Here is a 17,322-nt window from a genome sequence, read left to right as displayed (position 1 = left end):
TAATTTAAAATTTTTCTGATGTCTGCTGCATTCACACGTATAAATTTTATTTTATCAAAATTTAAGGATTTTTTTTTGCTTTTAAAAATTGTTTCTATCAATTTTTTTTAAATAATTTGAAGTACAAATTAAACATTTTTTCAGTAGAGCTTTTTTTTTTCTTTAATAATTGTGTTTTGAAAAAAGAAAAAAAATATTGAATAATTATTTCTATAAATCTGACTATGATAGAGTAATTAAATCATTTTCATTTGTAAGTAACTCATAAATTTTTATTTAAAAAAAAAATAATTATGTATTTAATTAAATATTTTTTATGCATGCGAGTTAAATTGATTTTATCGAGAAATTGATGACAAAATAATGATTTTTTAATTCAATGAATATATTTATATAATTTTTTTCTTAACTATCATTATAATTATCTCCCATTAAAAATATATCAACATCACAAATTATTGAAAATATATAATGAGTGTGAATGTAGCAGACAAATTTAAAATTATTAATAGTGTAAATAATTAATAAAATGAAATTTGAAAAAAATGCGCATTTAAAAAATTAAAAAATTAATAAGTGCATTTTTTATAAATATCATTTTTTAAATTATTTACTCTATTTATTTATAATTTTAAATTTTTCTGTCTGCTACATTCACACTCGTATTATATCGACTATTTAAGTGTTTGTAATTACTCATGTGTCAAACAATTATTGTTTTACTAATAACCAATTTATTGTCATCTTCATTAGAATAATTACATTCAATGTATAATAATTTCTGTTATTAATTTAAATCTTTGTTTCTTAATTTTTGTTTTATAAATTATAAAAAACAACAAAAAAATATATAACTTATTATTTTTCTTAAATAAACGTACAAAAAGAATTCATTTTTTGTTTTATATTTATTATAATTAATTTATAATTATAATTAAAAAAAAAGCAAATAATAATTAAAAAAAAAACGTCCTTATAAGTTTACAGTCTTAAAATAAATATAAATAAATCTTAATAAATATACGTATTATATATTTTAGTTATCTTAAGAATTTTTATCATCGAATAGACTATCGACTTTTTCCTCAATAGTTTCAAATAATTTATTGGCTATGAGTTCTTTGTTACGTAACGACGACCTATTGCTTTGAGTTCCTGATAAAGGATTATTATTATCATGAGTTGTGTCATCTTCATTTCTTTTTATCTGTTGATTAGACGAAGTTGGTGTCATTACTGGACTTATTGTATTTCTAAATCTCTTAAGTGATTCATCACTTATGTCTTCTTGGTTTGATTGTGAATTTCTCCTACTTGTATTTAAATCGTCATTTTTATTACTAATATCATCATTCGCTGTCGCATCATTTTTTTCAGAAGATTCTCTGTACAAAGGTTTAGTTCTTTTTCGACTATTCGATATCGATTTGTCATCTTTGTCTGTTTCAATTTTAATTTCATGTTCTTTCTTCTCCTGTGTCGGTTTTGTCGTATCATTATTGTCTTCAAAAGTTTCTAGTATTGAATTTATTTTATTTATATCCGTAGACTCACTATTTTTTGATTTACGTCTAGATTTACTATATCTTTTTCTGAAATAAAAAGAAAAAAAAATCATTTTAGTTTAAATCTATTTTTAAATAAATAATTATTTTATTTATCAACTTTTCATTTTCATCACTGCTTCCTTCAGATACAGATCTATATACTTGTGATTTGGTTTGTGTCCTCTTATTTTTTTGAACATGAAACGATGATGATGAACCGTCACTCAATGATTTTGGTATTGACCCCACTGTGGTTGATAACTCAGCTGCTTGCATCATTTGTGGACCTTCAATATCAATTTTAAATTATTATTTTTTTTTAATAACTAGTAGATATATCGCGTCACTAATTTCAAAAAGATTTATTTACCCGCCCTTCTGACTTTAGTCATTGTTTAAAATCAAAAGGGCGTGCAATTTTTTATTTTCTAATCTTACTGTAGACTTATTCCAAAGTTAAAATTTTTTTTAAATTTTTTACATGAAAAAAAGAATAGGAAAATTACAGTTTCAAAAATCAGCAAATCTCCTCTACATTGAAATTGTAAAAAATTACATTATTTTTGAGACGTTGCAATTAGTTAGCAATTATTTCAGTTTCATATAAGACTTTTTCGATTCTTAGATAGGGTTTCTTTCATAATAAAGTTTTATTCAACTAAAAATACATTAGCACTTGTAGCATTTGGTATCTATAATTGTAATTATTTTATTACGATAAGTAGTCTCAAGTATTACAGTAAAAGTTATAATACTTGAAATTTTTTATATGAGGGCTCTGTTTTTACACTAAAAACTGTAATTTTTACGCTCTTTTGGCATTAGAGTTTCCTAAAGCCAAAAATTTGAATGAAAATATGGCTTTTTAGAATTAGTGACGTGACATATTAGACATATTTAGTTAATTATATAAATGTGTTATAATTTAAATAATAAATAAATATAGAGATAAAGAGAGAGACTAATTTAAATTTTAAAATAACTTTTAATTAATTTTTTATTGAAACAAAAAAAAAAAAGTTATGATTTTATCAAATTTTTAATTTATTTTTAAATCAATTTCTTTTTTTAATTGAAGATTTTTTAAATAATTTTGGTAACTAATTTTTCAAAATATTTTTTAAAAACGTATTTTGTGAATTTTTAGTGACAGACATGTAGTATTAATTTTTTGAAAAATTATTTTAGTAAAAAAATTTTTTTTTTAAAATTTATTTTATAAATTTTGAGTGGCGGGCATGTGGTATTAATTTTTTGAAAAATTGGAATAAAAAAATTTTAAAAATTCTTAATCGGTATGAGCATTAATTATTTTTTTTAAAATCCAAAATGGCGGACGTTTAAAGTTAAAGTATTTAGTAAAAAAAAAATTTTTTCAAAATTTTAAATTCATTGAATAATTAAAACTTTAAATATGCGTACTACGCCGTCAGACAGAGATTAAAAAAAAATTAATGATTATAAAATAAAAAAAACAATTTAATCCGCCGTGATTTTATTTTTTAAAAATGCTAATTTTTGGCGCGCCACAGACTTGTTCTCTCAAAAAACATTCAAACAATTTTACTTTTTACACATTTATTCAAAATAATAAAAAAAAACTTTTAATCATTAACTTTTTTTAATAATCATTATTTATTTAAATAATGAAATCTTACGAGTATTGTAGGCCGCGTTAAAACCCATGGTCGCTTTCTCACTTGATTTTAAAACAGTATCTGTAAAACGAATGTTTTAAATATGCTACGACAGTATTAAATTTTAAATATTCATATTATAATTTTTAATTTGCTGAAACCCGACCACATCCAAATTGTTTTCCAGTGGCATCAAAAATGGCCGTTTCTGCTCCTGGAGCCGTTGTAAAACATGCCCAATGTAATTGATTAACTTGTGACGGTTGAGATTGTTGTTGTACTTGTTCTTGTGATTTATTGTGTTGTAGTTTATGCACTTTACCGCAGATCGTCGAGGCACAATTACAACTACAATTAAATAATAATAATACATTAACCCTCGAAATTGAGTAATAAGTAAGTAGGCGATGAATATTATTTTACAATTCACAACAGGGACCAGCTCGTGATGTAGGTTGAGTAGGAGCAGGAGTAGGTGAAGTAGTAGTTGTTGTTATTGCAACAGTTGGTGCAGGTGGAGGAGTAGGTGCTGGTTTTACAACAATTGCATTAGGAATAGTTGTATTGTAGGTATGCAACCCAGGACGGTGATCTCTAGTATACTGCAGGCTGGATTGAATACTTTGTCGTACTGGAGACGAGATATGAGAACTTTGCGGGGGTGTTGATATCGCTCGCGGGGAACTTGTACGACGAGTATATTTTGGTGAACTTGATGCTAATGGAATTTGCGATGTATCTGCTTGACCAAAAGTTGTCTCAAATGCTCGCGCTATTTCTGGTATTGGACGTTGGCAAATATCACAGGTTTGATTTCCCGTTTGATCTAGATCTTCTCTGTACTTAACACTCTGAAATTAAAGAACGTTTAGAAAATCATAATAGTTAATAATCATGTGAGAGTTTATTTTTTTTTTTACCTGTGTCGTATCATCGGGTCGACTCCCAGTCCTAGATTTATGTGCTACTTCAACTTGGGTTTCTGTTTGCTTTTGCAATGATAAGTCTGGTACACTGTGGTGTTGCTCAGTGTATTGAGGTCTTTGAAATACTTGATAATTTTTAGATTCATATGGTTCAATTATTTCAGCTGTTATATTTTCCATAGCACAGCTACAATTCTGATTATGAATAAATATATTTTTAATTTAAAGACATTCTCAGACAATACCCGCCACTTTTTTTTAAATATTTAATGACTTACTACTGTCATAAAAATATTAAAATTTTAAAAATTAATTAGAAAAATAAATTAAAGCACTAATTGAAAAAAAAAAAAAAAACTAGTTATCATTGTTATTAAGTAGAAGATTAGTGCTAATAATTAAAACTTATGAATTATTCATATCGAATTAAATGGATTTATTCGATTCAAACTTCGAATAATACGAATTTTTCGAATTGTTTGTAATTGTTTGAATTACTCGTCAATTTTTGAATTATTAAAAAATTTAGGAACTATTCCAGAATTTTCTTTAGAAGAACTTAAAATTGTAAGAATTTTTCCGTAAATTAGAATTTTTGTCAGGGGTAAATAGAGCGTGTACCTGAAGATCGGAACGTTTTTTCCGGAACGGAAATAAAAAGACGAAATGCAAAGTAAAAAATCTACTAGATCTCGATTTCTAAAAAGTTTCGCGTGCCAGCCGAAAATTGCAGGCCGCCCCCAACTACCCCTTAAGTCACCTTTAAACTCAAATTACATAAATTTTTTTTATTTTCGTTGCGCGAGAAACGTTTTGATCTTCAGGTACATAATAGAGCTTAGGCATGAATCTACGAAACAATTATTTTTGGGTACTTAAAAAACTAAACTCTCCATTAAATATAAATTGTATATTTGAAAGCTGACCAAAGTATTTTTGATGTAAATCGAGTAATTTAAAAAGTTACAAATAATTCAAAAACTTTCAGATGATTCTAATATTGATGAATAATTTTAAGTTTCGAAATATTCGAAAAGTTTCAAATTATTTAATTCAAAATTAAGATCGAATATATATGTCCCCTATTAATTAGAAATTAAGTGAAATATTTAATAAATTTCAGTAAAATTTTATGTCAATATTGTAATTTAAATTTTCAAATTTTATGTCAATATTGTAATTTAAATTTTCAAATTTTTTAAGCTAAAATTTATTTACCAAATTTCATTTAACTTCTAATCGATAACTGTAACTAATTTTTTTATTTCGCGGGGAAATTTTCCTTTTTTCATTCAAAGCAACAGTTTTTTTTTTTAATTTATTAAAAAAATTTTAATATGGCTTTGACAGCTCAAGGTCATTGAATATTTTTAAAAAGTGGGGGCATTGTCTAAAAATGCTTTTAATATATTTGAATTTTTTTTTTTAAATATGCATTTAATTATTTGTAGAATAATAAGAAATTTACACCGGGAAAAAAAGGACCACCGTCATTTTTAAAAAATATTTGACCTGATTGACCGTACGACAATGGGTGGCATTTTTTCATTGAACAAAATCTATGACGCCATATCCTAAAATAATAAAATTAATAATAAACATATAATTTAGTGGTTGTTAATTAATTTACAGTAACTCACAGTAATACTATAAGAAATCCAATAGTGTGAACAACACTTATCATAAAACATAACATAAAAGATGTTAAACGTCCCCAAGTTTGTACAGGCGCAGTATAAAGAAGTGCACATCCCGCAGCCAGATAAAAAATTACACCCAGAAAATTAATAAATACCATCTGTTGAAAAATAATTTGTGTTAAATTGATTAGTCAGTTTTGTATATATATTTTTTTTAAATAACTTGAGTTTAGATAAGATAGTTTGATTATATTCAATGCGAGAGTTATTTTTAGAGAGTTTTAAAAAAATACATTATCTCATGTATGATTATTTTAACGATAATTTAATAATTTTAATGTTGTAAATGATAAAATTTACTGGACTTAAGTAACGGAAGTGTATAATTAAATTTTACCTTTGAATTTAAAAGTAAAAAATGAGTTATAGGAAAATAATTAATAATTTATGTTTATAGAAAAATAACGAAAATTTGGTCTGTGACATGTTTCTCTAATGAAGCCAATTAAATTTATTTGGTCTTCAACTTTTCATATTTTTTACTGTTAAGATTTTTGAGAAAAAAAATACAAGATAGAATTCGAGTATGTGATGATTTTTTTCAAGTATTCCATGATGACAATTATCAAAATCAAGAAAATTGAGAACAGAGGAGAATGTCTGTCATATTAATTAATTAATTAATTTATTTATTTTATCATTAGAAGACTCAATAGTCAAAGACCAATGACAGGGTCTCCATAGATTATAATATTATATGACATAGACTTTAAAATTCTTTAAAATAGACTTATTATCATCAATCAACTCATTAAACTTGTCAATATAAATTACAATCTAGTAATTAGTGAGTAGTGACTAGCCGAGCAAAAATTTATAAACTCCAAGGAGGAAAAATAATAAACAAAAATCAATAGTAAAACATTAATACGACGCAAGTTATCTGAGATCAACTTTCCTGGATATTAGAGTCCCAGCAGTGGGTTGATAATCAGCAAAAAAATGACTTAATTAATTTTTAATGATAATAATAATAATTTAAAAAATAAAATTCGATCGCCGGAAGAGAGGGCGAATTTCTTAAAATAAATTATATTTCTCAAAAACTAACTATTTACTTTAAAAAATATTTATTGGTTACTATTTTCGAAAATGTTGTCTAAATAATTTGGTTTATTGTAATTTAAATTATTTTTAATCCTCATCGTGAAATTTACGAAATCGTTATAGAATTTTATTAAACAAAAAAAATGATTAAAGTTTGCCGTCGTACTTTAAATATAAATTTTTTAAAATTCGGCTTTTAATTTTCACCAAAAAGTATGTAATTTATTTGTACATATATGTACATATGTAAATAGCAAAAAAATAACAAATATTTAAAATTTACCATAATTATAACAGATTTTTTTTTAATTTATCGTTAACAATCAATGAGTAAGTGATTCAATGGCAATTTAATTTAAATAAAATTAGTAATCATACTCGAGTAATTACGTAGTAATTAGATTGCTAGCATAACTTATTATATTAAATATATCATGTAAAATAATTACCGGATATTCTGGGAGATCAGATCCAGCAAAATGTGCGATGATTTGAACAGAATCAAAAAATAAGAAAGCAATTGAAGTACCGATTACAAAAATACTTGTAGTTTGACGAAGTCCTGGGTCTGGTAATGTAATTAAATAAACGACTATACCAAATAAACATAATGTTAATATCTGAAAATAAATAATTCAATCATTTAAAATATATCCATTAATTAATATCAATTATCTATATCATACTTTATCTTCATCTCAAACTTACAAACTCAGTTATTTTTATCGGATTTGTTAACATTAGAAACCAGGGCTCGTTTGATGAATCTACACATCCTAATTGTACGGTACTTTTTTCAATAAACTTTCTGTACTTACCATTTTGTTTGTCATTATCAGAAGAACTTTTATCTATTTAAAATAATAATGTTTTGCTAATAAATCCATCAATTGATTATTACACTAGAGTCATTAAGATTTGTAGTAATTAATAATATTTATAAATTACCTCTCGATGTCATAGTTTATTTAAATATATAAATAAAATATTATAAATAATAGTACATTTATTTTTTTTTAAACTTATACATTGGCAAAAAAGCTTCAGTTTATTTCTTTTGACGTTTTAAGGTTTTGACAGTTAATCAGACTTCATTTATTTTTTTTATTTAATTCAAATAACTTAAAAATAGAACTAGATTTTGAATTTCACGCTCGATTAAATTACAATCTCATATAATTCAAAGGCCCGTCGTAGCATAGAATTTTTATTTTTCATAATTTGACCCTTAGCAGTCGCCCGGGATAAAAAAAATTCGGGCGATTTTCTCGATTCTCTTAATCCGGTGGTAAATTTTGCTATTCTTTTACAAATATCTCATCAGCTATTCAGTTTTTGAAAAAAGTACACGATACCTTTTTTGTAGAAAATTTAAAGCTCTACAAAAAAGGTCTCTTACCATTTTTCGTATAACTCAATACTTACAGAAATATTTACAAAAAACCAATAACGCTTTTTTGTTTTCTTAACTTAAAAATTTTCAATGCAAAATTTTTTACTTTATTTATTAAATTAAAAATATTTTTTGAAAATTTAAACTTTTTAATCAATTTTATGTTAAAGTCTACTCATTTCTGAAAAATTTCCCGCCATATTTAATTAAAAATATTAAAAATTACCAAAGTTATATTTATTTTTTTAAAAAAAAGTCATTTTCCATTCTTTGTCATAAAAATTTTTAAAAAATTTACGATTTAAATAAATTCAAACACTTACTCACTTTAGCCGCAATCTTATAGATCCCTTGTAACAGTTCGATTAATTCCGGAAGTGTAACCTTGAGAGTCATGTAATAAAGTAAGCTTTGAGTTATTTGTTGCAATGTAATTTTTTATTGATATAAATTTTTGATAAATATAAACTATTGATTAGGAGATAAAAATATAATATACTTAGACGGTGTAAATACATACATATATAATATACTATAGTAATACATGGATTAATTGATCCTTAGACTTAATAAAGTTTTTAAATACATGTCAAACATTTTTTAATATTAAACTATTCTATAATATCATAACGCTCGATAAATGGACGGAGTAATTACGGGCTTGAAATAATTTATTGTTAATGATTAATCTCTATAAATAAATAATAACTACAGTCATAGTGCATAGTAGTAAAATTTTTTTTTTCTATTCTATTTTACTGAAAAATATATTTTTAATAAATATGTATACATATATCGAATAAAATTTTTTTTTTTTTTTTTTTTTTTGTAAAAATCTATATACAATTTTTAGATTAAAAACTCTTACATCTCATACAAGCTATTAAAAATCAGTATTAAGGTGAGTGTTCCGTGATACTCCAATTCAAAAATATTTTAGGCAAAAATTTTATCTGAGCTTTCCCGTGTGAAGAGAATTCCTTGAAAAAAATTCCAGAAAAGTTTGACATTTATAAGTGCTAAATTTAAGACAGATTTGAACTTCAAGTTAAACTTTTTTTCAAATGGAGGAATTTAATAGTCGAAAATTTGGTTGATTTAGAACTTTACGGGAATTAATTTTCAACCAAATGTTCTCAAAACTCGCACGGAGAAAAATTTCAAATAAATAATAATTTAATTTAATTGTTGCAATCTTAACTGTATAACTTCCGTTTTTTACAGTTTTTATTCTTTACATATTTACATTACATAGTCTTTAGGTTACGTTGCAAGCAATTTTTAAATCCCTATTTTTCTTGGGTAAATATTTTTCATATATTTTTAACAAACTACTCTAAACTTTTTCGGACTATATTCCTGGCCATCTTTTTCCTTTTTCTATTCCATATATCTCATTATTAGCTGTCTATTTTCATTTTTTTTCATACTTCTTTGCAATCACGGAGTGCTTCTTAGTGCGGATGATTGCAGACAGGTGGCAGTCTGGCGGCTATATATATGGAACGAATCCCACAGATCAATGCATTATATCAACTTGTGAAAAATAATTCATTTGCACTCTGTGGGATTCGAACCTGAGCCTGGCCAGTACTTGTGTTCGGAGACAAGAGTGTTATCCACTCGACCCCAAGTACTGGTTAATTTCAAATAAATATTTTTATGTGATTTAGAAAGTAAAGTCTACATTACTTTACGAGCATAGTTAAGATTATATTATATTACAAAGTAACTATTACTATGCAGCTGTGCAACATCAGAATAAATATGTTCACAGCTGCATAATAATATTTACATTGCAATGTATTGTAATCATTACTAAGCTTGAAAAATAATGTCCACTATGTTTATTAAATCACATGGGAATATTTATTTGAAATTTTTCTTCCTGTAAGTTTTGAGAATTTGAAAAAAAAAATTCTAATCTGGCTAAAGATTCATCCCCGTAAAGTTCTAAATCAACCAAATTTTCTACTATTAAATTCCTCAATGTTCGAAAAAAGTTTAACGAAGTTTTAAACTGTCTTAAATTTGACAGTTCTACATGTCAAATTTTTTTTGAATCTTTTTAGAAGCATTTTTTTTTACATGGATTTACCAATAGATATGTTACACAGAAAACTTTACATACGAATGCACAATACAAAAAAACAATATTCACTGCGCCTGCGCGAATATTTTTCTATGGATAGTGAACTATTTTTCAAAAACGAGTTAGTAAAAAATTTTTAACTTTTTTTTTACGGTTTTTTATTTTGGTTTCTGATATATATTTAATATTTATCAAATTCCTCCGATACGATTCTATTTTATTAAAATATCAGAACCGAGGTGGTCAATTTTAATAGAAAATAAACTTTTATACGGAAAGACAATTATGGTGACCGCGTTCCTAGTACGTTTATGAAATATCAACTTACAACGTCATGGTAATAATTACTAGGAATCATAGGCACGCCCATAATTTCTAGGAAAAGTTTCCTTAACTATGAGAACAATTTCCATAATTATGGTAATAGTTCCCATATCATATGGTAACTAAATTATAATAATGATTACTATACTCATGAGAATAGCTTCCATACCTTCATAGAAATAGATTCGATATTCACATTGTCACGGTTACCAAGTTCGTATAGGAATAAACTCTATAAATAATGATAACCACTCCTATAATATATGTAATTGTTACCACAATAATACGGTAAACTTTATCATATATTATGGTAATTATTACTATAAAATTTGGACGTTACTACTACTCATATTATGGGAACCATTCCTATAATATATTGTAATTATTACCATACATTTCGGTAAACGTTAGCATATATTATGGTAATCATTACCGTAACATTTGGAAATTCTTTATATTATGAAAACCATTCCCATAATATATTGTAATCATTACCATACCATTATGGTAAACGTTACTATTCATTACAGTAATTATTACCATAAATTTCTCTCCGTGTATTATTTGTAATTAATTAAAAAACAATTAATCACGAAAAAAAATACGTTCACTAAAAAATATTGATCAATCGAAAAATAATTTTATCGACATGATTAAAAAAAATTTTTATTTAATTTCAGTTAAATTTAATTATTTAGATCCTTTAAAATAAATAATTTTTTTTTTTTTTTTTTTTTTTTTTTTTTTTTTTATGTAAAATAATTAATATAGTTAATTTTAAAAAAAGTAATTATCATTGTAAGAGATCCTGTATTATATAATTGAATCAATAAATTCTTAATTAATGGACGGATTTAAATATTAACGAGATAAAACTTTGAACTTTGGGTTACAGCGTTGTACATTTAAGCTTTTTAATGTTTTATAAAGCCCGTTAATATTATTACGAGCATTTTAGTTTTATAATTATTTAAATTTTAATATAATTTACTTTTATAAATTATGACACTTAGTATATTAGTAATTAAAATATACTTAAAGTTTCGTAATAATAACCGAGTCGTGCGATCAGTACCGGCCTAATTCATCCATAGAGACCTCGTACTGTCGCGAAATAACGGGCTACGAATATTTTATCGTGACAAAAACTTCACCGGCGAATACAGCAGCATTGATAAATGTAAATACTGATGCTGATATCATCATGTCATTGTACATTTTACTTGAATATATGTTATTATTTTGTATGTCATAATAAGAGCCGACGGCTTTTCTCCAGCCGTGAACCATCAGACTGGCAGCAACGATATGCAAAATAGCCCCAACTGACGAAAACATAACAATCTGAAATAAATATAATATTTATTATTAATTAATTTCATTTCTTTTTTAATTTCATATTTATAAAATATAGTAACAATATTGTCATAAATCTCATTGTATAACTTATACATGTTTTTTTAATACGTCAACTTTGTCATTCATAAAAACGCGTTACGACGTTAATGTCTTGTGTGTTTACCGTGACATTATTTTATAAAGTACAATAATTTTTTTTTTTTTTTTTTATAATTTTTTTCAACTAAAATTTACAAAAATAATTTTTTTTTATTTTCAAATTCACTAGAAATAAGTTTTTTTTAATTATTTTTTTTGTATGGATTTTTTTTTTTTAAATTTACTAGAAATGAATTTTTTTTCTTATTTTAACTAAAATTTACAATTTTTTTTTTTTTAGATAAAATTTTCTTTTCTTAAATTTACAAAAAAAAAAAAAAAAAACAAGTTTTTTTTTTTGAATAGTTTTTTTTTTCTTATGAAATTTTACTAAAAATAAATTTTTTTCTTTTCCATAAAAAATTAAAAAATAAATTTTTTATTAAATATGATAAACTAATTAGCAAATATCATCGAGGCTTTGATGCGACTGATAGTTAATTACACACGCGAATGCCAACCTAAACTGATGACTCAGCTGTGCAAATGGGAGTCAAGGCGTAGTCTGGAACGGTATAAAAAAACTATTTTATATAAATCCACTATCTATTTACATTTAAAATCATACTTTTGTTCACAATACAATCCATAATTACAAATATTACTTATAGCCTTCGTAAAATAAAACGTATTTAATTTCAAATAATACCGGAAGTTAATGACAATTTTTTTTATTTTCTATAAAATAAGGTTTACTTTGCCTATATTTTATCTAGATTACACCGTGAACGTACGGAAATGACATATATAACTATTGCCAACATCAATGCGGTTATGCAATAATTAGCACATTTCTAGAGGCTTTATTAATTATTACAAAGCCATGATAAATAATAATTAACGGAAAAAAAGGTAATAATTACCATTCGCTTTGGAATTTTGTCTCCCAGTGCATATCCAATAATAAAAAGTATATTGATAAGTAAATATCCAGCGACGGTGGTGTAAATAAGAGCGACATCGTCTAATTTCGAACGGGGTCGATTGTACATTCGTTGATGATATGAATTCAAAGGATCAACAATCAAACCAATAGTGAATACTGCAAGGACCTTAAATTAAAAACAACAATATTTATATATGTATACATAAAAAAAAGATTTCTTAACTCAAAAAATTTTTATTTACTCTAAGAAATTTTTTGCATTATGAATTGAAAACAAAAATTTTCGAAATACTGAAGTTAGCCGACGTTTAATAATTTTATGATTTTTTTAAGAAGGATAAATTATAAAAAAAAAATATTTAAAAAAATTGCACATATAGATTTTTGAATTTTTTACACGTGCATATTTTTAGTTTTTTTTTTTTTTAGTTTTTTGTAATTGATTTTTTGAAAAAAAAATCTAAAAATTGTTGATTGTCAATTATGATACTGAAGTTAGACGACGTTTAATAATTTTATGATTTTTTTAAGAAGGATAAATTATAAAAAAAAAAAATATCTAAAAAATTGCATGTATAGATTTTTTAATTTAGTACATGTGCATATTTTTTTAATTGATTAATTGGAAAAAAAAGTATGAAAATTTTTAATTGTCCGTTAACTTCAGGATCATAAATGTTCTATAAGTATGAATATAGCTGACAATTGTGAATTTAAAAAATTTTTAATAAGTGAATTAAATGTAAATCGAATAAAATCTAAAAAATGCGCATTTATAGAATTTGAAAATCAATATGAGCATTTATTTTTATTTTTATATTTTTAATTGGTCAATGAGTTTATTTGTAATTTAAAATTTGCCACATTAATACTCATAAATTTTCTTGAGGTGAGAAAAAATTCCATTTTTTATTTCGTAATGAAAAATTTTTCTTGCACCAAGAAAATATTTTTTTTTATATATATTTACATTTATATATATTTATTACATGAGTTAAGTAAATAATAATTCTACTATAAAAATTAGTGAAAGTAACGAGTTGTTTACAAGGTTAAATTACGTCGCATTAAAAATATTATGTTACAAGGAAAAGATGATATGTAATATATCGTATATATTTATGATATATCTTGTAAAAAATAAAATTAATACAAACCACTTCGGCAATTTTAGCAATAAGAGTTGTCACATGTAAAGATTTCCTTTCTTTTGCCGCAGGAGCCGCGGGTAAATTTTCGTCAGCCATCCTGACTCTTTTAGGTCTACCTCTTCCGTCTCCCAGCTTGATAGATTTATTATCAAACTCAATCCAAAAATTATTTTTATTTACTCTCTACAGAGTCTGGGCAGGTTTTAATTTCTATGCAAACAATTTTAAAATATTAAAACACCTGGATATTTATTTCGCAATTGAGTTCAATGGCCTTGAGCCAATAGAAAAAAAAACGCAATAAAAATAAATTATACGTACTTTACTCCAAACCCTAAATTACAGATAATCTTGATGACAATCCAACCACGGAATTTGATTCTATCGTTTATTCACTTCGAGATAAACAACAAATTTTAAAAAAATTAATAATTAACACACAAGATATTTCGATTTAAAAACCAAAACTCGATTTTCAAAGACGATACCACAATACTCGCGACTTATCCACCAACAAAAGACTAAACGTAGTGAGCACGTAACCGTGTCGCGGTCGGAACTTAAACTGGAACGCGGAGCGTGACACGATAGGCGTCTCGACGTCGACAGGGTACGGCAACTTCTGAAAGGCATAGGCTAGTCCCGGTGTATGGTGTACATCGTGCGTACGCTAAAAAATAGTGGAGGGAAAATTTTACTCGTGTAGGAGTACATAAACACAATATACATGCATGCAACACGTCATTGAATTTAACTAGTGTAAGTGGTAAACATGCCACTGATATATACGTCGATGCAAGTTTAAGTAGGAAAGAATGATGCTTAGGTCTGGGTGCGGTCATTCATTCACTTTTTAATCCTTGATATCTTTTACGGATTATTAATTTTATTTTTTACCAAACTCATGTATGATAAATTTAAATTATTATACGATACAGAGAAATCTTTAGGTGATAACGGACCGAGAAATTCCTCAGTGCGAAAGTTGAGTCTGATTGTAAATATAGAGACCGATAGATGTTGTGCTGCAGTGCAGATTATGATGTTTAGCTTCAGCTTCAGCTTTAGCTTTAACGATAAATAGTAACAGCTTACATTATTTTTATGTTTACTTTTATAGGCTGTGTGGTTGCTGAAGTCTATCGATCCATTTAAAAAAAACTACAATACGATACAGAAGCTAGCATATTTAATAATATTATTTTTTACATCCAAGTGTTGTAAAGATTGTTGAGGATTTTATAAAACAATAGTGCGGCTATTGGGCTGTGCATGGCCTAGAAAATAGGGTCGCCTGTATATAGAAGTTTAACCGTTCTTATGTACATTAAACTGTACAACTTTACTCTATCTGGTATCAGTACTTACATATTACTTAGTTTTCTGTTGAGTATTACATAGTGTGTGTTAAAACTATAGGTAAATCCATGGAGTAACTGTATGAAGAGTACAGGTCGTAGTATAAAACTCCTCTTCAAGGTTCGCTGCGTTTCTATGCGCTTGGAGAAATCGATTTTTCATTGTAATGATTCACCAAATTTAGTAAAAAACAGACGATGTGATGTAAGAAATAGAATGGACACCTGTGTACTTTTTTATGGGTTTTTAGGTTTGGTTTAATTATAATTACACCTGAAAAAATTATCTATAGAGATCTGAATGCTGGATTTTACTTTAATTGTTAATATTTTTTTTTTGCGTAGATATAAAAAAATTTGGGTGGCTCGAAAATTTTTTTTTTGTTTCCGATTTTGTTTTTCAGAAAATTAGAATGAGGGAAGAGTTCAATTCTTATTGAATTTGAGCTCAATAATTTTTTATTTTTTTCTTAAGAATTTTGAAAATACTAAGAAATCAAATTTTTGTTTTTTAGAATTTTTTTTCCCGCTTTCGTCTTTCAGAAAATTAGAATGTAGCAAAAGTTGAACTCTTATTGAGTTTGGGCTCAATTTAAATTTTTTTTAAGAATTTTGAAAATATTAAAAAATCGAGTTTTTGTTTTTTCAAATTTTTTTTTCCACTTTCGTCTTTCAGAAAATTAGGATGTGGATAAAGTTAAATTTTCATTGATTTTGAGCTCAATAATTTGAATTTTTTTTTCTTAAGAATTTTGAAAATATTTAAAAATCGATTTTTTAAAAAATTTTCTTTCTGTCATACATAGAAAATGAATTAAAATTTTTATCTTGAAATTTTAATTTTATAAGGTCACGAGAATTTTGAATTTTTCGGATTTTTTATTTTTTTGAGCCACTTTTAAAAATTCATTCTGTAAAATAAAATTTTCAGAGATTGTTTATTTATAGCAGTTTGTCGTATTAAGAAAAAATGCTTTTTTTAATGAAAATTGGATTTTCCGTATTCTGAAGATTCAAAAAATTGATTGACTTTTTAAATTATAGAGGAAACGTCACCCATACTTTTTTTCGCACTCAGAGAAATGAACTGAAAGTGTGATTGTTTCACTCATACAGTAAATGAGAATTCCATAATAATTATTTTCCAAAAGTTAAAATTTTCTTGAAAATAAAAAAGTTTTACTTCGCTATTAAGTTTTGGGAAAATGCTGAAAACTCTTCATTAGAAGTTTTAAATTTATATCCATGAGTTAAATTGATTCAAAAATCGTTTGTTTCTACTTCGTAATTTTGAACTCAATCTAGATGTGAATTTCATTTTCACTAGATTCTGATTTTTTGAAAAATAATAAAAATAAAAAACTGAAATTTTTTGTCACCCTAATGTAGATCTTTAGTGATCTAATTCGTAAATACAACATCAAAAAAGCTAAAATATCGAACTGAAAATTCAAAATTTTGTCTTTATTGATATCAATGTAAATCTAAAATTAAAAAAAAATCTACGCAGATCTAATCAGATCTCATTAGATCAAAATTATTTTTTCTCGAGTATGATTAATATGGATACAGTCTTAATGATTAATACACTTTTCATTAAATAACAAAACGTGTTTGCTGAGACTTAAGAAGTTAATTAATTCTTAAGTTGGTGAGCAATCGCCTGGTTAAGTATCCGGTGAGCGTGGGTGAGGTTGCTCAGAGATAGAAAGAGAGAGAGTAAGAGCGAGTGTTGGTGGATGACGACGAAGATCATAAGGTCAT

At 25.5% G+C, this 17,322-nt stretch overlaps 3 protein-coding genes across 3 annotated transcripts in view; 1 reads left to right on the top strand and 2 right to left on the bottom strand.

The window, feature by feature from the left end:
• The window catches only part of LOC103571405 (adenylosuccinate lyase), a 31,654-nt gene that overhangs the window by 2,862 nt on the left and 11,470 nt on the right, over window positions 1-17,322 (top strand). The window lies entirely within an intron of this gene.
• On the bottom strand, window positions 995-3,316 carry LOC103571404 (uncharacterized). Its single transcript, XM_008549563.2, has 3 exons — window positions 3,206-3,316; window positions 1,666-1,834; window positions 995-1,592 (listed from the first exon to the last, which is right to left on the bottom strand). The coding sequence occupies exons 1-3, from the start codon at window positions 3,231-3,233 to the stop codon at window positions 1,046-1,048; spliced, it is 744 nt and encodes a 247-aa protein (XP_008547785.1). The 5' UTR covers window positions 3,234-3,316; the 3' UTR covers window positions 995-1,045.
• Window positions 11,417-14,818, bottom strand: LOC103571403 (uncharacterized). The gene is made up of 4 exons (XM_008549561.2): window positions 14,522-14,818; window positions 14,207-14,410; window positions 13,027-13,215; window positions 11,417-12,010 (listed from the first exon to the last, which is right to left on the bottom strand). The coding sequence occupies exons 2-4, from the start codon at window positions 14,294-14,296 to the stop codon at window positions 11,789-11,791; spliced, it is 501 nt and encodes a 166-aa protein (XP_008547783.1). The 5' UTR covers window positions 14,297-14,410; window positions 14,522-14,818; the 3' UTR covers window positions 11,417-11,788.

This window comes from Microplitis demolitor, chromosome 7, assembly GCF_026212275.2.
Source record: "Microplitis demolitor isolate Queensland-Clemson2020A chromosome 7, iyMicDemo2.1a, whole genome shotgun sequence".
Taxonomy (NCBI): domain Eukaryota; kingdom Metazoa; phylum Arthropoda; class Insecta; order Hymenoptera; family Braconidae; genus Microplitis; species Microplitis demolitor.
The sequence above is the reverse complement of the archived record's forward strand: the minus strand, read 5'-3'. Positions and strand labels throughout refer to the sequence as shown.

Coding starts and splice junctions, on each gene's coding strand:
- LOC103571404 (XM_008549563.2), bottom strand. CDS start 3,233: ATGGGTTTTAACGCGGCCTACAATACTC. Junction 1,835..3,205: donor TAACGCGGCCTACAATACTC/GTAAGATTTCAT, acceptor TTGATATTGAAG/GTCCACAAATGATGCAAGCA. Junction 1,593..1,665: donor AGCAGTGATGAAAATGAAAA/GTTGATAAATAA, acceptor TTTTTATTTCAG/AAAAAGATATAGTAAATCTA.
- LOC103571403 (XM_008549561.2), bottom strand. CDS start 14,296: ATGGCTGACGAAAATTTACCCGCGGCTCCTGCGGCAAAAGAAAGGAAA. Junction 13,216..14,206: donor TTGCTAAAATTGCCGAAGTG/GTTTGTATTAAT, acceptor TTTTAATTTAAG/GTCCTTGCAGTATTCACTAT. Junction 12,011..13,026: donor ACAAAATTCCAAAGCGAATG/GTAATTATTACC, acceptor TATTTATTTCAG/ATTGTTATGTTTTCGTCAGT.